This window comes from Chionomys nivalis, chromosome 3 (assembly GCF_950005125.1).
Source record: "Chionomys nivalis chromosome 3, mChiNiv1.1, whole genome shotgun sequence".
Taxonomy (NCBI): Eukaryota; Metazoa; Chordata; class Mammalia; order Rodentia; family Cricetidae; genus Chionomys; species Chionomys nivalis.
The window spans coordinates 73,640,307-73,660,481 of record NC_080088.1 but is presented as its reverse complement, the minus strand read 5'-3'; the positions used below and the strand labels follow the sequence as shown (position 1 = coordinate 73,660,481).

The window sequence follows — 20,175 nt, the reverse complement described above, 5'->3', positions numbered from 1 at the left end:
GGAAAAATTAACCTTATAGAAGAAAAATTAACCTCATATAGAAGAAACAGTCTAAATTAAGAAATGTAAACACGCTTTTATCTACCAAGAAGTTAAAAGAAACAGAGTACCAATAAGTCTAACCCTGTTTGAGAGTAATTAGTATCCAGCTACTCTCTAGAAATCATGTTTACTACTTATGTAACTGTACAGAACTTACAAATCCATTTCTTTAAATTTTTAAGTCCACAAAATATCCTAAAACTACTACATTGAAAAGTCAGATGTGTCTTTCCATAAAAATGTAGAGAAGAAGCAAGTGTGTGGTGGTTCACACCTATAATCCCAGTCCTCAAGAGGCAGAGGAGAGGCAGACAGATCTCTGAGTTCCAGGCCAGTGTCATCTACAGATTCTGTCTTTTCACCCCTCAAATCAGGGGTGAAAAGAAAAAGAACAAAATGAAATCCCCATGGTTGCACGAATTACATGACTGTATGCTCACATTTAAGGGAACTTTTTGAACATGAGTTATTAATAGGCAGGAAGGTGGACTTGGGTTAAAACTAACCTCTATTTTACTAGCAGTTTGACTTCAAAAAGTTCTTTTTCACACATTTTATACATGGATAAAATTCTCAAACAATTAAAGAGGAGAGAAAAGTTTGTTCTCTAGAAGCCAGTCTCCTCATCTACAAAATAGAAACAACTTCGTTGCAGCTCAGAAAGTAGAGACCTCTGGGACTTCAGCAATTTCTCCTTTGGCTTCTTTCTTGTTTTCTGTATTCAGTGCTGGCCTCAAACATTTTATATTCCCTTAAACTTATGATCCTCTGCCTCCACCTCCCAAATGCTAGGATTACAAGCATGTGCCACTTTTCTGAGTCTGTGCAGAGCTGCAGCTGAACCAGGGCCTTGCTAGGCAAGCACTCTACCAACTATGCTATACCCCAGCATGTCCCCACCTTCTTTAATGGGGAGTTACAATAACCCAGGAATATTTACAAGCACTACTGTTTATCTGGTTGATAGTATGCTATATACAAAGTAGAAAAGTGATCCAGAACATCTTGAAAACATTTATCCAGACCTTGATAATGCCTTGCTATATAACACAAACTGATCTTGATCTTTCTGTCCTGCTACTACCGACGTGGGCCATCATGCCCACCTCCACACTACTTTGCACTATCACAGAGGTATGTAGGTACACAGACTCCCTGTCTTCTAAGGCACCAGTGAGCACGGTATGAAAGCCATTGCCTGTGACATACTGTACCTTTCGTTCTGATTTCTCTTCCCTTGAATGGCTAAAACGTGTAAGCTAACACAAACCTGTCACAGTCCGCTGGCCATCACTTAGGCTATTCCACCACTTGTTAATCTAAAACAGAAGGAAAATTGCATATAACTCTATGTGAAACACTTCAAACTAAGGGGAAAGGCGGGTGCTTTTTCTTAGGACTGGAACTATTAAAGAAAAAGAATTCCCTATCAAATGAAACGTTTTTCTTGTATTACAGACTCCAGAACTCTTTAAAATAATAGTGGCTGTGACCAAGAAACCTGTCAAGTCTAATTTATCAACCTCTATGAAGCGTTTAGTCACAACATTGTTTCTCAATTTTAACTTGGAGGACCAGAAACTTCTTTAACAATATTAATTTCATGTCTCCTAAGCATCACGATCTTTTACAATTTTTAGAGAAAAAGTTTACTGTCCTTGATAAGTAACTAATTTCATCCAATTTCAGCATCTCCTTTGTTGTTCCCACATAATATTCATTTTAACATTCCTCCTACTGAAAAAGTCTTTTAACAATTCCCTAATTATAGGTATAAATATAAATGATTAACTACAGGGGAAAAAGAGCTAAATACTGAAAAATGCTGTGAAAAGCACAATAATGTATGCAGTACAGAAAACAGTTACACTTAAAACTGAAAATTCAATGATAGAATGTGTTGCAAGGCATAAGACTACAAAAAATGAATGAAAGATTCAAATCAACCTTATACTATCTGCTGTTTTAAGACGACAGCTGGTTCAGTGCTGTGCTGTGGGGAAATGTTTAAGTCTGCGTCAGCATCTGTGTCCTCTTGACAGCATGTTTTATACTCAGACACTCTACAGAATCACTGCTCAGACATCCATTTCTAACTCTAAGTACTGCCAGAATGCAGTAATAAAGGCTAGCTAGCAGCACTGTCATGAGGCCTACCGAGAGAGACAAGCACAGAGCCACACTACAAGAAGCAGGAACTAAGGTCCTATCGAGTTTAAAATTGCTAACTAAGAGCTGGCAGTGGTGGCAAAGGCTTTAATCCTAGCACATGGGAAGCAGAGGCAGGCGGATCTCTGAGAATTTCAAATCAACTTGGTCTAGATAGTGAGTTTCAGGACAGTGTGGACTATACAATGAGACTCTAACTCAAATAAATAAATAAACTTAATTTTTAAAAAACAAAAAAATCTAAGAAACTGAAGAAAAGGCTCAGTGGGCAAGAGCACTTGCTTCAAAATTATGAGGATTGAAGTTTATATCCCAAACTTTTGTAAAAAGTTTCAAAATAACCAACATACACTGCTGGCCTCTGCCACCTCTCCCAACACACACACACACACACACACACACACACACATACATACACACACACATACATACACAAACACACACACATACATACACACACACATACACAAACACACACATGCACACACGTACATATACACACAAGATGTATATCTTAAAATAAAAAATAAAAAAATAAGAAAAAAGTTGCAACTAGGTACTAGGCATGGTGTCAAGGCTGGGTAAAAGAAACACTTGAGCCCAGGAGTTGGTGGTAAGCCTGAACATCAGGGCAAAACCCATCTCAAAACAGCAGAAAAGGGCTGGAAGTCTGCTCAATGCATAAGAGCACCATCTGCTCTTAAAAAGGAAATGTGTTCAATTCCCAGCACCCACAGGGTGGCTGGAACTCAGGTTCCAGGGCATCCAGTGTCCTCTTCTGACTTCTGTGAGCACCAGGCATGAACATGGTGCACACACATACACGCAAGCAAGGCATTCATACACATAAAATAAACTAAATCTTCAAAACATAAAATGTACCTGTAATTTTCACTAAAATTGTCATTTTTTTGAAAGAGTCAGTCTCACTGCTGAGGCCCGACTGTCCTGACACTCAGAGACCGCCTGCCTCTGCCACCGCACCTGGGGCCACATTTTTAATGCAGCAATATCACTCACTTCAGAAGACAAGAAAGAACTTACATTTTCAGAATACGCTTTGAAATATTTAGAGACTGAACACGCTGATGGCTTCTTCCCAATGCTCTAGTAAGGGAAGAGAAAGGATGTGCTGGGAACTGTCTGACAAGCAGGCTGCATTACACCAGCTTCTCTACTTCTCGACCTGAAATGCTTCCATGTCTAAGATGTGTGAGTAAGAACTATTCTAGGGCTGTGATGTGCCTGGCACGCAGAGTCCTGAGCTCCGTAGCAGGACACAGAAAACAATTCGCTAGTTCACACGTGTCAGCGCAGCTCTTGGGAAGTGGTGGCAAGAGGACTAGAAATCCAAAGTCGCCCTTGTACACATGACAAATTCAAGGCCAGTCTGAGCTCATATTTGACATCTTGTTTCAAAAACAATGCTAATTATGAAACTGAGCCAGACGTTCATATGAAAAGTCAAGACTGAAAAGGAATGGCACCCTAGTGGGCATGTGATTCCATTTCTGTAACTGTAACTGTGCGAGTCCCCAGAGCTGCATGTACAGTGGTGCAGACGGGTTTCTAAGAATCTGCTTTCTAACTAGGAGCTTGCTCTGTTGTTGAAGCTTTCCTCAAATTCCCGGACTCAGAAATCTCCAGGTAGCAGGGACAAAGGCCCAAGCAACCATGCCAGGCTAGGACTTCATCTTTCATCTTGTACCCATAATTGTTTCAGTTTTCTTTAATAAACATAGACTTTAAATGCAATAATCTACCTACCATTGTTTAACTATTATTAAAAAGAGAGCTACTTTTGGATTAAGGTTTTATATATGTATCACCTATAATTTTCAGGAAAGAACTTAAAGAACCATGGAGACGGTCAGCAGTGAGCATACTTGCTGGCCTGGAGTTCAGTTCCCAGCACTCACAGCAGGAGCAGTTCACACTCCTCTGAAACTCCAGCTCCAAAGGATCTAATGCCCCTCTAGCTTCCTTGGGCACCTGCAAACATGTGGCATACACACACATAAGCAAAAATAAATCTTTTGGGGGCTGGAAAAATGCTGCAGCAGACAGAACACTGCTTTTCCACATGGTGGGTCACAACCATCTGTAATTCTAGTTCCATGGGAACCCAGAACCATTCTTTTTCTGAGCTCTGAAGACACTGAACGCACATGTTGCACAGAAACAGATGCAGCTAAAACAAAACACACTTTAGGAAAAAAAAACGAATTTAAGAGCCCAACAAACAAAGAAAAAGTAGATGCTTTGCTGAGTCTGTACAAGGCCCTGAGTTCAAGGCTGAGCAGGTGGGGAGTATGAAGCTTGAAAACAAATGGATGTGGAGGGGCTGCAGAGATGGCTCAGCGGTTACAATGGCTTGGGGATTGGCTAGTCTTCCAAAGGACCTGGGTTCTATTCCCAGCACCCACATGGCAGCTCACAACTGTCCGTGACTCTGGTTCCAAGGAATCTGGCATCCTCAAACAGACATACATCAGACAAAATCCCCAATGTACATAAAAAATAAATCTTAAAAAAAAAAAAGGATGTGGAATTAAGTATGCTATCAATGGCCTCAGTACCCAGTATGTATTGACAAATAAAAATACTGTATCTAGAAACTTTTTTGAGAATTCAGTTAAGAGGAAAGAAGACTATCAGCTTCATACAAAGTAAATACAACTCTACAAGCTCTAAATTTGCATCTCTTTCTGGCATCCCATCCCAAACACAGTCAGGATATAAAGCAATGGGAAATTACCAGTCCCTAAACAGCACACCAGAGCAGCTTTAAAATCCACTGGATGGCTGTCTACAAGGTCCACAGGCACGTGTGTGTGTATACACATATACACACACACATACATATGTTTTTCAATCTCTGTAATCTTGTTACAAACTACTTTAGCAGGGTAAAGAAAGTGAGCACTGGCTACTACAGCAGGGCTAGAAAAGAGCCCCTGAACCTTTTTTAACTCTCTGTGGTGACTCTGACTCATGCAGGTTGAAGGACAATCTTGTGATTGTGTCAATTACAACATTGCCAGACATGCATTGGTAAATACCTACTGTGCTTAAAGGGCACAAAAGAAGAATGCTATGTTATCAACTTCACATCTATGGGTAGAATGCTGACATTAAGTAAGAACGCCTTCTAGAGCCAGGCGTCAGCAGGGACAAGACAGCCAACCCAAGTTCGAGCCCTGGAACCCACTATAAAAAGCTGGGCATGGTAGCACATGCCTTTATTCACAGCATTTGGAGGCAGAGGTGGGTGGATCTCGAGTTTCAGGCTAGGCAGGACTATAGAATGAGACCTTGCATCAAAAAAAAAACCAAAAAAAAAAAAAAAACCGTTCTGTGACCACCATTTTAATACCATGTCACTCACCCCCACCTTTTTCCAACACACACAACAATAAACATTTAAAAACTAAATAGAAAAAGAATACTTTCTAAATAATCAGACTCTTAAACTGTGGTTAGCTAGGATAAAGAAAGCAAGGTTTATTCTCACCTCCTTTCTGAGGTCTCCTTCCTTTTGCGGTCGTATGCTATCCAACCAGTCAGCTTTTATACCATCAAAATAACTCTGGACCCTGGATTTCAATGATTCATATTGCCAAATAGCAGCTGATCCAAATGCACAACCTGTGAACTAGAGAAAATATTTAAATACTCTGAAAGGAAATACATTTCTAGACAGTATTCCACCTAGCACAGTAGCCTACCTTGTTCCTTTATTTATTTTATTTAATTATTTTTATTTATTTATTTATTTATTTATTTATTTTTCGAGACAGGGTTTCTCTATAGTTTTTGGAGCCTGTCCTGGAACTAGCTCATGTAGACCAGTCTGGCCTCAAACTCACAGAGATCCACCTGCCTCTGCCTCCTGAGTGCTGGGATTAAAGGCGTGCACCACCACCGCCCGCCCTGTGCTCCTTTATTAATGTCAGGCATCCAGGCCTATTTCTAGCCACAGCTCTCCAGATAAATAAAATACCAACTTAGTGCCACCTAAAATGCTATATGAAACAGGAAGCCCAGAACTGTCTTCCTCAAGGCTCATGTAATAGGTCTGAATTCTGAAAGCAATTATTGGATTCATTCTTTAATCTGAATCCCCAAGCCAGTTTCCTAGTCCCACTGAGTCCTGCCCATCTGTTCTTACAGAAACCCACCCAGGGCAGTACTTGAACACAAAGCTAGCAGGAAGCTAGGAAAATATGAGCTCTTACCCCAACAGTGAAGAAAAAGGGCTTCACGAGAGTCCGTAGAGGGTAGGGGGAAGGGTAAAAGACTGTCTCTTCCAGAGGCGGGATCAAGGCGCTTCTCTTATAGGCTTCCCCACTTGACCCCGTGTCTGATCTTCGAGGTTCAACTTTTCTTGGTGCTTTTCTAAATCCACATTTTTGCTGAAGAAGGAAGTTATACCTGTGGAGGGCGGGTAGGAACCTGGCTGAAACAGTGCGGCTCACAGACAATCCCTAGGAGCCTCCTCTGGCCTGGGTGGCCATCATCTCACTGTATTATCACAGCAATCCCATAACAGCAAAGATCTCAACTAGGTGGCTATTTTCCCAACATATTTTTATTATGAGAAATACACATTTGCCCCCGATTACACTCACCTCCCCACTTTACCATGTCACCCCACCCACCTCCCTTGCCACCTACCCTAAAGGAAAAAAAAGAAAAAAGAAAAAGAAAAAATGTCAAGTCCAATTTGTGTTACCCATATACCTACCCACTGCAGTATGGTCAAACTGCCAGTGGCCAGGCTATTGAAGAAAACGGAGTCCTTCCCCACCCCAACCCCTGCCAGAGCCATCAACTGTGAAGAGCTACATCAAGGAGTCACCCTGATCCTCCCGGGAACAATACAACACAAACTAGAGTAGCTCCGAGAGCGCACCACTGGGCTTTACTTTGTAAAATCAGAAAAAGAATTCCTCTAGTCTCCATATGGATTCTGAGAAAATCCATGAGAAAAAACTACAGAAGTTGTAAACTATTTCTTTGTGTTCCTATTTTACTTTTTGAGCATGTCCTCATACCCACCCCCCAGGGTTGGAGGTCTCTCCTACCTTGTAGAACCATAAATTGACAGCTTCAATACATATAAAATAACTTTGCTTCTTTCAATTTTGGTCAGTTTCCAAGAGAAACATTCCTTGCAACCATAACTGTTTCATTTGATGAGTACTGATCATTAGAAGTGATAAATTCCTCCCACCTCTTCTCTTATTTCACTGTTTTAGGGACACCAACCACATTCAAAAACGATCTTGCTGTTTGAGTACTTTTAACTTGGCCTTCTCATAGCATTTGACACTACTAACCACAGCCCCCAGGCCCAGCTTCTGTGTGTCTGTGTGCTCTACTCTTCAAATTGATCTTTCACACTGATGGTTCTATTCCTGAGCTCCTTAGTAGTAGATGTGCATGCACTCAAAGGCTCTAAATTCCTTTATCTATGCAAAGTCAATCCATGAGAGTTCTTGAAGTGCACTTTTCTTCTGTTCTTATTCTCATCACACCCTAAACAAGAGGCTAAGGAAGAATAGTGTGTTCCTGACTAGCCCAGACTACACCTGAAGGCCCTAGTTTTGTTAGAAAGAAAGAAAAGAGAGAGGGAGGGAGGGAGGAAAGAAGGAAGTGGGGGGGGACTGAGATATAAGTCAGCAGACCACTTGACTAACACGCATGCGGGCTTGGGTTCAATCCCCAACATAGTACAAACCAGGAATACTAGCACACACCTGTAATCCCAGCAAACAAGAAATGGAGGGAGGCCGGGCAATGGTGGCACACGCCTTTAATCCCAGCACTCGGGAGGCAGAGGCAGGCGGATCTCTGTGAGTTCGAGACCAGCCTGGTCTACAGAGCTAGTTCCAGGACAGGCTCCAAAGCCACAGAGAAACCCTGTCTCGAAAAACCAAAAAAAAAAAAAGAAAGAAATGGAGGGAGGCAGAACTGCTACATATGGAGTCTGAGGTCACTCTGAGCTATGCAAGGCTGTGTCTCAAAATAAACAAGCAAAGCTTTCTGTTCCTAGTCTAGTTCCCTCCTTCATGCCTGGATTACATTTAAGAATTGGATTTCAGAGGATTATCCATTCATTCAACCAATGCTAAGGCTGCGCTAAATAACTCTAAACTCCCTTCAATGACAGTTATCAGTCTGATGAGCAAACACCATTGAACAGCCAACCCCATACCTCATTTTTCCGGTTTTCAGTATGCTGTATGTGTCAAATCATCCAGAATTTTGGCTAACTGAAACCTGAATACACATCCCTAGTTTCTGTCTGTCTGCCTGTCTCTCTGTTTCTGTCTCTCTCTTACACTTACACACACACACACACACACACACACACACACACACACGCGCCTCTCTCCTACTAGCTTGAATAAGGAATACCTAAAGCCAAGAGGAAGGTCAAAGGAATTTACACTTAAACCTTACCATTTTCAAACTATAGAGTCAAGACAGCAGCTACTTCCCTCAAAACACCTTAGATAAGTAACTACTATTTATCTAAACTACCATCAGTTTTATAGTGAAATGCACACCTAAGTGATTTTTTTAAAGCTTTGTTTTAAATTTAATTATATGGATGAGTGCTTTGTCTACATGTATGTCTGTGCAACTCATGCATACCTGGTGCCTGTGGAAGCCAGACGAGGACTAACAGATTTCTAGGGCTGGCATAAAGGTAATGTGTGAACCACCCACCATGTGGGTGTTGGGAACTGAATCTGAGTCCTCTAGAAGAATATCCAGGGCTCTTAACCATTAAGCCATCTCTCTCGTCCCAAAAGCTTTATGTGTATGGATGTTTTGCCTGTATGTATGTTTGCATACTACTGTATGCCTAATGCCAGTAGAGGGTGTTGTATCCCTTGGAACTGGAGTTCCAGACAGTTGTGAACAGTCATGTGGGTGCTGGAAATCAAACCCAGGTCCTTTGCAAGAGCAGCGAGTGCTCTTAATTACTGAGCTACCTCTCTAAAACCCAATGATTTTAAAGAGCAAAAGTAGATCTAATAAATAAAGCAATAAGTAATCAAAACATGTAATGTCACTTTGGACCAAACCAAAGGATCATTACCAGAGTATTGATTATACAGACCTAAAGTTGTAGTCCAATGCTGTTGAGTTCTTACCAGAACAGGAATTAAGAAGAATATGAATTCAACAGTTTAAACTTATCAACTATTCTTTCTCCTTTTAAGATAGGGTCTCATGTGGCTTAGGATGGTGGTTCTTTAATTCTTGACCCCTGAGTCTCGGACTCCTGAGTACTAGATTACAGACCTGTGCCACCATACCCAAAAGAAGTCAATTCGAATAAAAAATTACTTCTGCATCTCATCAATCATTTAAAATTCTGAAGTTTGAAAATTACACTGAAACTCTAAAGCATAGACATTTAGTTTTATTCATTCAGATGAATACATAAGGTGAAAAATTATGAGGAAAACTGGAAATGAAGTTTTTTTAATGTTTCTATGTGTATTTGAGTGTTTTACCTACATGTGTGTCTATATATGTACATGTCTGGTGCCTGAGGAACCTAGGGACGTCAGATCCCCTGAAACTGGAGTTAGACAGTTGTGAGCTGCCAAGTGAGTGTTGGGAACTGAACCTGGGTCCTCTAGAAGAGCAGCCAGTGCCCTTAACTGCTAAGTTACCTCTCAAGCCGCAAGACATAACTTTAAATAGAAAACTCATATCCATGTATTGTTTGTTGGCTAAATGATGAGGTTAAAAGTAATATAAATTGCTTGTAAACATGTGAATATAAATACAATTTATACATACATACATGTTGGTACTGTTACATTTATTAACAAAGTTGAGAAGAAATAGCCTAATACTCAAGCAGAGAAGTATGTCTAGACATGGTTGATAAGAATCATTCTACTTAAAAACAGGTTTTGGAGGCTTGGGAGGAAATTCTACAAATCCTCCCCACTTTGTGTTTTGTGTTTGAGACCGTCCTGCTATGTAGCTTTCTTTGGCTGGACAGGAACTTGCTATGTAGACATACATAGCTAGCCTTGAATTTGCAGGGATCCTCTTCCTGGGTGCTGGAATCACTGTCATGAGCTACCACGCCTGGCTCCATATCAACCCTTGAAGGCCGAGATTATTTTCCTCAAACACAACTTGAGTTAACAGACAGTGAAAACAATAGGCCTATTTCCTACTTTGTGGAGTATCTTACCTAACTTTTCTTAAAGACTGTCATTTAAACCTAACAAAACTACACCCACAGAGGTGCCAATCAACCACTTGCTTCCCTTGGATTTCATTCAATTGGAAAATCATACATGTTTCTACTTTCAAACTTAGGTGCCTGTGAAAGACCAAATAAGTATTTTAGTACTTGTGGACTACTGAAATCTTCTATCATAAAATCTTGTAACTCCTATAAATATGGAAACGATTTTTAGCAGGTGCCTTGGAACTTTGAATTTTTATAGGCCTCTAAATCACAACATAAAATGCAAATTCCTGGGCCCTCTTTAGAGCCACAAGGCCCAGATCATTCTGCATGCAATTTTAGAACCACCGCCACTCAGAACAGACTAATGATGGTCAAGAAAGAACTCCATTCCCTAGTAAGCGTGTCCTTCAGGAGACTGGAGCAAAGGCAGTACTTCAGGCTCACCCATTCTCATCTGACGCATTTTCCCATGCAACACAAGAATGTCACTTTCAAGTTTTCCATATGAATTTTCATTACCACATATATTAGGGGGAGGGAGCTGAGACAGCGGGATCCTACAATCTCCACCTCCCAGGTGCTGGGATTACAGGCCTAAACCAAAGTGGACTATACTACTTTGAGAAGTTTTGTGCGAACAGCCTCAAAGAGATTGCATACTTCAGGCTGTTTAATGCCTGAAGAACTATGTTACCCCTGGTCATGGAAACTTCACTGTAGGCTATATTGTATGCAACCTTTTCCATAAATGCTGATAAACTTCACGTGGGGGTGCTTGTCAAAAACCAACAAACAACACGTTCTTCCCCTTTTATCAACTTCCTGATTCTGATTTTGGGTTACAACTGAGAAACGACACTCTCTACAAACGGTCCAGGTGACTTTTACTTTTATTTATTTTCAATAAAGATCTTTCCCCGGGCTCCAACTCACCATCCTCCTGCTCCATACTACTAAGAGCTGAGATTACAGGCCTGTGCCCACCTCGGGTGCATTTTAACATCACGTGGTAGCTTCACCAAGCCGAATCTTAATTTCCCACTGATTAGCCCACATGTTGACAAAGACCTCAGGCTCCTTGGTGTTCTCGTCCCATCAAATCAGGTAGAAATCACGAAGTTGAAATCTTTGGTTGAAATTTCGAAGTCAAAATTAGTTCTTCAAGTGTTGAAAATTTTTCTTTTATTACACCTAATGCGAAACTGGCCGACCTGAATGCCCTGGACTTTCCTCGGCAGTATTAGGATGACTTCCTTTCCAAAGCCATCAATCAATACCTGAGTCTCAACTCTTTAAGAAAAGAAAAAAGAAAGAAAAAGGTGGAGGGTGGAGGGAGGGAGGGACGGACGGAGAGAGAGAGGGAGGAAAAAGGCTTCTCTCGGGCAAGGTATTCCCCCGACTCCGTGCTGTCTTTAATTCTTCTGAGCACTAAGGCACACGGGTGGGGCACGGGCTTTCCGATTACCAGCCACAGGAAATGAAATCAGACCAGCTACCCTACCAGCTCTGTGACTGCTTCACTAAAAAGCGGGTTCAGTATTTTTCCTCTCAAGAATATGAACCGGACACGCAATTAACCCCCAGAAGTTAGTTCCCCTTCCCACCACGTCCCTCGCAACGACTGGGAAAGACTTGGAGAACTCGGCCGGGCTCAGCCGGCCACCGCGCACGGCCGGGGCGACACCCTCAGAAGCGAACAGGGAACGAAGGACCTAGGAAAAGCGTGGCGGAGAGGAGGCAGCTTTAGGGACGAACTCGTGGACAACGGAGAGCCGGGGCCCCAGGCGGCCACCGCGGCCATCGCCGCCGCCGGTCTCCCGAGGATGCGCGCGACCCCAGCCCAAGGGAAAACCGGGAAGCCGGAAGCGGCAGCCATTACCTGAGTCCGAGCAGCCGCGGGGCCTGGGCCGCAGAGAGCTCCGGGCAGCCGCCGCCCACGGGAGGCGCCCAAGCCTGACAGCAGCCCCAGCCTCGCTGTGCCCAACCTCGTAACGCCATCTTCCCAACCTCTGCCCCACCATGGCCCGACCTTACCAACCCCAGCCCCGGAACCACTTCCGGGGCGAAGGAAGAGGAGCTGCCTAGAGCGCCACCTGGAGGCGGAACAGGTTCCGGCCGGCCGCCGCTCCGACGAGCCCCAGCGTGGAAGCCCCTGGTGAGCGTGGCTGGGAGAAATTGGAGCGTCTGAGTGACACTGTGTGTCAGACACCCTCAGGTTATCACATTTAATCACAAGGCACCGTTTGTTCCCGAGGCTCCGAGGCACCGGTGAAATGACTTGCGCGTATAGAGCTTGTCACTTGTCCTGCATTACCACTTCTTGTTATTCTGATACCCTCATACATAAGAGAGCAGAACTCATATCTTTAACCCAAACTGAGATTCTAGTCTGTCAGTCAGCTCCATTTCCTGCTGCTGCATCCCCCATGCCTTAGTCGCAGCCATACCCAGCCATTGGTCCTTTTTTTTTTTTTCTTTTTTGTTGTTTGTTGTTGTTTTTCGAGACAAGGTTTCTCTGTAGCTTTGGAGCCTGTCCTGCAACTAGCTCTTGTAGACCAGGCTGGCCTTGAACTCACAGAGATTCGCCTGCCTCTGCCTCTGCCTCTGCCTCCCCGAGTGCTGGAATTAAAGGCTTGCGCCACCACTGCCCACCATTGGTGGTTTTTCAAAGGCAATGATACCATAATTGTTAGGGTCTGATCCTGTACTTTGGCAACCCTAACAAGCGAGGCTTGGCCACTTGTCTTCAATGCGCTGATTAGACAGTCGAACTGATAGGAAAAAGCAGGGAAAGATTTATTCAGTGGGACCACACTGGGGAGAACAAAGTGGTCCAGTGACTCCCCAAGTTCATCATCCGGGTCTAACATGAGGATAGATGTTCAATAGAAGGCAAGAGGTATTCAGTAAGGAAACTGTTCCCTCACACAATTCCCGAGTTTGCTAACTTGTTTAAAATAAAGGCTCTTTGTTTTTACACACAGGACTTGGTCTCCTAGTTGGTGTTGGGGGGACTCTGTGATCTGGGCATAACAACATCGAGCCAGGATAGAAAAACTATGAGAAAATTAAGGAGGCGTGGGAAGAGAGAAGAGTTTCCCATACAAGAGTCGGCTTGGTCTCTAGCAGGCCGAGAGTCAAGCATCCGGCACTATTAACATTTGCTGTGAAGATAATATTCCTTTGTAATCAGGATGTTTCAACAATAGCAATGAATCATGTTTAATGCCTAATCATGGTCTTTTTCCTATTCTAGCTATAAATATGCAGTTTTCTAGGACTCCCACAATAAACCCCATTAATAGGAAAAGACCTTTCTTAGCTCCCTCCGCAACCTTATGACCATGGTTTACACTGTTAAATTGTAATCTATCAGAAGCACCCCAGGACCGTTCTATCATCTAGAGGGAAAAGGATGATGGGGGTCTCCCTCAGAAACTCTTTTCTTATTGGTGGTACAGATCTGGGCTGGGTGTTTCTAGGCACACACACACGGATTTAAAAATTAAAAGTATTTTTAAATTTTATTTCGACAATTTCACAAATGTATAAATGTATCTTGATCATATATACTCCCAGCTCCTCCCTCCCCTCCCCATGATATGGGGAAAGTGGGGTCTTTGAAAGTAACAGAGGCTTTCCCTCATACCTCAGGTGAGTATAACTAGGAGTCCTAGCGTCTTTGACAAACCAATGGCCACAAAAAGCAACCCCTGGATAATGGTTTTTGTTTCACAGTTTCAAAGAATGAAACTTATGGACAATAAGAAGTGAATTTAGGAAGGTGTTTTCTATAGGATCATATACAGGAAGGAAGAAGAGCTCCTTCCAAGCAGGGTTAAGCCCCAGAAAATGACATGCCCCCAAACTGTTAGCCCAGGGGTTTTTCTTAAGATTCAATGGTAGGAGCAAGGAACAATGAGGTCCCTGAGCTTCTGGACCAAGTTACTAGTCTCTGAACTATTGGATCTCAACTCTACCACATGCAAGTCCTACAATGACATTACAAATACTTCAACAGAAAGAATATAGCTAATTTAAAGCAGAAAGAGAAAGAGGGAGAGAGAGAAAGTCAACCATAGCAGTAAATGCCTTTAAACTTGGAAGGTAGAGGCAGGCAGATCTCTGTGACTTTGAGACTAGCCTGGTCTACATAATAAGACTCTGTCACAAAGCCACCATGAAATCGCAGCAACCACAAAACTTTATGGAAACTCACTATTTTGGGAGCTGATTTTAAAAAGAACTTGAACAAGCCGGGCACACGCCTTTAATCCCAGCACACGGGAGGCAGAGGCAGAGGCAGGCGGATCTCTGTGAGTTTGAGACCAGCCTGGTCTACAAGAGCTAGTTCCAGGACAGGCTCCAAAGCCGCAGAGAAACCCTGTCTCGAAAAACCAAAAAAAAAAAAAAAAAAAAAAAAGAACTTGAACACGAACACAGGTTGTAATGATCTGCTCTGTCCCTTTAAGAGACAAGCCCCGCCCACACCCTCCCCCATCCAAGGAGGCAAGCTGATCTTCAGCTTCCAGCCTCAGTCCCTTCCTTTCCATCTCCCTCTAGAAGAGGCAGCTTCTGTCTCTCCCTTCTCCCCACTTCTCCTCTTCCCCTTCTCTGTCTCTGTCTCTGTCTCTCTGTCTCTCTCTGCCTCTCTCTGCTCTTCCCCCTTCTCCCGTTCCCTTCCATAACCCACTAAATAAATATCCAGCTTCACTTTGCGTGGTGTGCCTATCCATGTCTCTGTCTCTGTCTCTTGCCTGCCTCGTGGCTCCCTGCCCAGGACCAGCTGCCTTCCGAGGCCTGTAGTGTGGTCTCATGGCCCACTGCAGCCACTTGGGGAACTGCACCATCCCTGCCTGATACTGGCTGCTCTCAGGACTGGCTGTCTGCTACCTGCCACCACTCAGGGACCTGCAGCATGGTCTCATAGCTGGCTGCGGCCACTGAGGGATCCACAGCATTTTACTTAATCCATTACACAGGTCCCCCCCCCCCAAAAGACATGTTATTAAATGAAAATCTCAGTGCTAGGTGTGAAATACTGTTGTGAACCACACGGTGACCATTTGCTGTTTTGACAAAGTTCCAGCATTTTGACATTGCCGACCACAATTCTCCAGCATCTTTTAACTTTCATTTTTAATGGTTCTCACTGTTATAATTTTCAAAACAGTACCAGAGACAGACACCATCATGCAACAGGGCTCACATGAAGGGTTTTTTATTAGGGGAAAGGAATGGAAAGGGAGGAAGAGAGGGGGAGCCAGGTCTCTGGAAATAGGAGCAGCAGAGGAGAAGAAAAGAGCGGAAGGGGGTGGGGGGAGAGAGAGACTGGAGCAGGGTGGGGACACCTCTCATGAGGGGCCATAGCCATAGTGTTGTCAGGACTCTGAGTAGGTCAGGTCCTGCCTGGCCCCCAAGGGGCAGCCTAGCATAATGCCTGCATGCTAATACTATGTGTTATGAGAGTTCCCTTATGCCTTTTCCTTTCGGGAGTTTTGTGTGGACTTTGAAGAATGAGACTGTATAAAATGGCAGCCTCTTTAAACAAAATAATTATTTTGGGGGAAAAAATCCCCACCCTTTCAGAACCATATACTGTGGTGACTCTACACACAGGAGTCCCTATTGACCCCTCTTGATTACACCAAGAACAAGAATGTCAGAGATGTTCTAGACACACCTGACCCCAAGGACAAAAAACTTCGAGTTTGGATCCAGAACCTGAGGCCATTAAGGACAAGAGTTGGGTTAATAAGTATAGAGAAATCAAAACGGTATGGTATAATGAAAAAGAGTAAGACATCAGGACCTCCCCTTTGGGAGTGTATGCGGGGTTCTAGTAAAACTAAGGCACAAGGGAACACAGTTAGGGAACAGCTCAGTACACATGCTGCATCATGCCCCTTGAGGAATGAAAATTGCTCTTAAATTGTAGTAGAGCATCTGTCCCCAGAAGAAGTCTTTTTCCCAAGGTCAGCATTTGGATAAAGGCCTACATTTCCTCAGGAGCTTGAGGAAAGTTCCTGCAGGTGAACTTGTGGCCCTTCCATTGATGTAAGAGGGCTCTTGGTAGAGTTACTGAACCTTTGAGAACAAACGGCATTTAAATATTTATTGATCATATTGCTCTTTTCCTTTTTTTTTTTTTTTTTTTTTTTGCTTTTTTGAGACAGGGTTTCCCTGTAGCTATGGAGCCAGTCATGGAACTTGATCTTAGACCAGGCTGGCTTTGAACTCACAGAGATTCATCTGCCTCTGCCTCCTGAGTGCTGAGATTAAAGGTGTGTGCCACCACTGCTTTTATCTCAGAAAAAAAACATTACAATGAAGTTAATGGTCACTTTCAGTCCCTGAATCACTGAGTCTGCTTTCAATATTGCCTGTGGCAAAACTATTGAGTTAAAAGGTATAGCCTTTTTTCAATAAAGAGTGCTGGCAGCCATCCTGATTTACCCTCAGATAGTGCCTTCGCCTTCTCTCTCTGCCAACTCCTCTTTGGGACCCGAACCCCTGCCAAAGCTGGTCTCTTCAAGCTATTATTCAGAAAGCTCTACCCTCACCCCAGAAAAAGACAGTACAGTCTATTACCATTGTTCTCAGTTTCCCACCGTAACTGTATGGCGAGATTCTAATGCTGCAGCCAGATCTGATTGAACAACAGAGAAAGCAAGCTGGAAGTAACCTGGAAACTTCCTTCCTGCTAGCTAGCTTTCATCGAGCCAGAAAATGCTGTGCAGGCTACTTTGGGAGAAAAGCCATTAATGGTGTCACTCTGGATGAATGCTGAGTGATGTAATGCTGACCTACCCACTTGAGCAATCGTGATATGAAGTTTATGAGGGAAGCCGATGACTTTCTGATTGGATTTGAAGCCTGCTCCACTGGAGAAAAATTCATGCCTTGTACCGTAAACATGATCAAATGTTCATGGCTGCGAGGTCATAGGCCCTAATGGGGAACTTACCTGTGCCGTTTTGCTAAATGGGCATGTTGTCAAGCTGCCTTCCAGATATTAGGTTGATAGCCTCAGATTGGTGCCGTTCTCAGCTCGGCCAGGAAGCTTCTTACTGCAGTGGGTGCAACTAATGGAGACTCACTGCCAGTCAACGCCCCCAGGGATAGTGACTGCGGAGTGCTCAGCTCTAAACAAGACAGCTGCCTCAGCCACCCAAGGGCCAGAGAATGCTGCAGGGAACAGGAGTGGCCGAGAGTGTCAGAGCCGGAAGATGCAGGAGGAGGCTCATAAATGCTACCTACTGGACATGTCATAGCTCTGATGGTCATGGACTCACCTCAGCTGACTGCTGCCACAGATTGTATGAACAAGCTCAGCCAACATTCCAGCAAGCAGCACTAACTAGACCCAGTGGGTTACAAAACAAAAAGAAGATGGGTAGGTAAGGGGGTGTTCTAAGAAGCTTCTGGGGAGACTGGGAGGGCGGAGTTGCAGATGGATAGTTCAGTTGGAGACTCCAGCTTGCCCCTGCATGGTCCTGAAAGCCCTGTCTCCCCCTCTAAACCCCAACCACTCAAAGTCTCCAAGGGAAAGTGGCCTAAAAGCCCAGTTCCACACTCTTGGTGGCTGTTGCAGCTTCCTCCCCTAAAGAAGTTGCCACTCCTCCTAGTACCCACCTTATCACTCAGCTTTTGACTATACTTGGGCACAAATCAGTGCTTGTGGTGAACTGTTGTTGTATACGGTGTGAAAATGTATTGCTGTGATTGGTATGATAAAAGCTGAATGGCCAAAGCTAGGCAGAAGGTACAGGTGGGACTTCTGGCAGAGAGAGAAAGAACTCTGGGAAGAAGAAGGCAGGAACAGTATGGAGAGATGAGGTAACGAGCCACACAACAGAATGTAGACTAAAATAAATGGGTTAATTTAAGATATAAGAGTTAGTGGGAAAAGCCTAAGCTAAGGCTGAGCTTTCGTGATTTGTAAGTCTCCATGTCATTTGGGAGCTGGCGGTACAAAGACTCCTGACAGTGGGCACACCATCACCCCTCACCTACAGTCTATAAAACTTCCCTACCCTGGCCTAGGTGCGCATGACTTCTCTGTCCTCCATCTCTGGGACCCGAGAACCTGACTAGGAGTCACTTTGTTCAGTATATACTTTTTCAATTTGGCTTCATCTGGCTTACTGCATCAGTGAAGAAACTTATGCAGGGGAGGAGGGGCCTATTAGATAGAATGAAGATACACTGTATGAAATTGTCAATGAATAAATAAAGAATTTTTAAAGAGAGGAAATACCACAGAAAACTCTCACTGAAATATTGGAAATGAAAAGTTCAATAAGTCAAGTTACAAAGCTCTGCACAAAGCCCCAGCGATAGACTGTACCAAGAGGAGGGCAGAGTATCCGGGTTTGAAGGCAAGGGAAGGGGTAGTAGCAGTCAGTGACAAGTGGATAAGAATGTAAGAACTCAGAATCAGAGATATATGAGATTCTGTAAAGGGGCAAAACCTACAAACTGTGGGCACAGAAGCGGGAGAACTTCATACTAAAATGAAGAGAAAACATTTTAAAATCATAGCAGAAAGCTTTCAGAATCTACAGGAGGTTATGGCCATCCATGTGGAGGAGGCATTTACAGTAAACACGAAACTGTAAAAACTCTCCCCATCTCGCATTTTAGCTAAAACCCTAAATGTACAAAACAGAGGGAACATATTTAAAACTGCAGGAAAGAAGCATCGCATCACACACGAGGGCAGGCCCTTCACAATCACGGGTTTCTCAGCAGAATCTTTACAAGCCAAGAAGGCACAGAATGATGGTTTTCGTTCCCTAAAGAAAATCTGCCGTGTCAGACGACCACACCCAAAACTGTCTGTTGTGATGAAAGGAAGGAGAAACTTCTCCTGATAAAAACAGGCTGAAGGAATTCATGATGATGATGAAGCCAGCTCTAACAAGAAAAACACACCCCAGAGACTGCAGGATGAAAAGCATGTTAGAACCATAGGGGATGGGAGGACCAAGGAAACATCAACGCAGCAAAACAGCAGCACCTGCCAATCACAACTGAATGTTTCTTTCTCCTTTTTAACGATCTTTGTGTCTTTCACATCATGTATCCCCATCCTATTCATTTCCCCATCCCTTCATATCCACCCACCCCTCTGCTCCTGCAACCTTCCCCCCAATAAAATAAAATAAAATAAGATTTAAGAGAAAAAAGAAAAAGAAGGCAAAAATCAATCTCATCACGGAAGCTGGAGTGTGACACAGTGAGACACAGAGTAAACCCTTTGGTTCATCTAGCTTTACTTGCCAGTGTCCATTGCCATGAGTCATTGGTCTGGCTCAAGGCCTCTGGTTTCTCCCACACTGTCGATGTGGGCCCTCACTGGAACTCTTCTTGACTACCCTGCTGCTGCTCTGTGCACAGCTGAATATTAATGGTTGAGTTTCCCAATCAAAAGATACTTTGAGACTATGAAACCAAACCAGAATCCCTCCATGTGTTGCCTCCAGGAAATGTACCTCACCGTCAAAGACACACAACCCTCAGGTCAAAGATGGGAAGGGTCCAAGTAAATGGATGTAGGAGACAAGCAAGTGTCACCTTCCCCAAGACTTCAAATTTTGTCAGAAGAGATAAGAAGTTAACCATGCTGTTGAAGTGAGCAGTTCTTCAAGAAGACATTACAATTTTATTAATTTGATGTTCTTATTTTGTAGTGAGGGTCTCACTGTGTGGCCCTGGCTGGCCTG

The 20,175-nt window shown here is 43.5% G+C and overlaps 1 protein-coding gene across 3 annotated transcripts in view; it reads right to left on the bottom strand.

Annotated features, from left to right (window-relative positions):
- The window catches only part of Parl (presenilin associated rhomboid like), a 30,462-nt gene extending 17,951 nt beyond the window's left edge, over positions 1-12,511 (bottom strand). The window contains exons 1-4 of one of the 3 annotated variants that reach the window (XM_057765409.1): positions 12,327-12,511; positions 6,450-6,645; positions 5,726-5,866; positions 1,313-1,361 (exon numbers count right to left, since the gene is read on the bottom strand). In XM_057765409.1, coding sequence (XP_057621392.1) covers positions 1,313-1,361; positions 5,726-5,866; positions 6,450-6,645; positions 12,327-12,445 — 505 coding nt within the window. In that variant the 5' untranslated portion in view covers positions 12,446-12,511. Of the gene's footprint in view, positions 1-1,256; positions 1,362-5,725; positions 5,867-6,449; positions 6,646-12,326 lie in introns of those variants that run through there. The other 2 variants (XM_057765411.1, XM_057765410.1) reach the window with 2 other exon arrangements.
- Between the last annotated feature and the right edge of the window lie 7,664 nt (positions 12,512-20,175).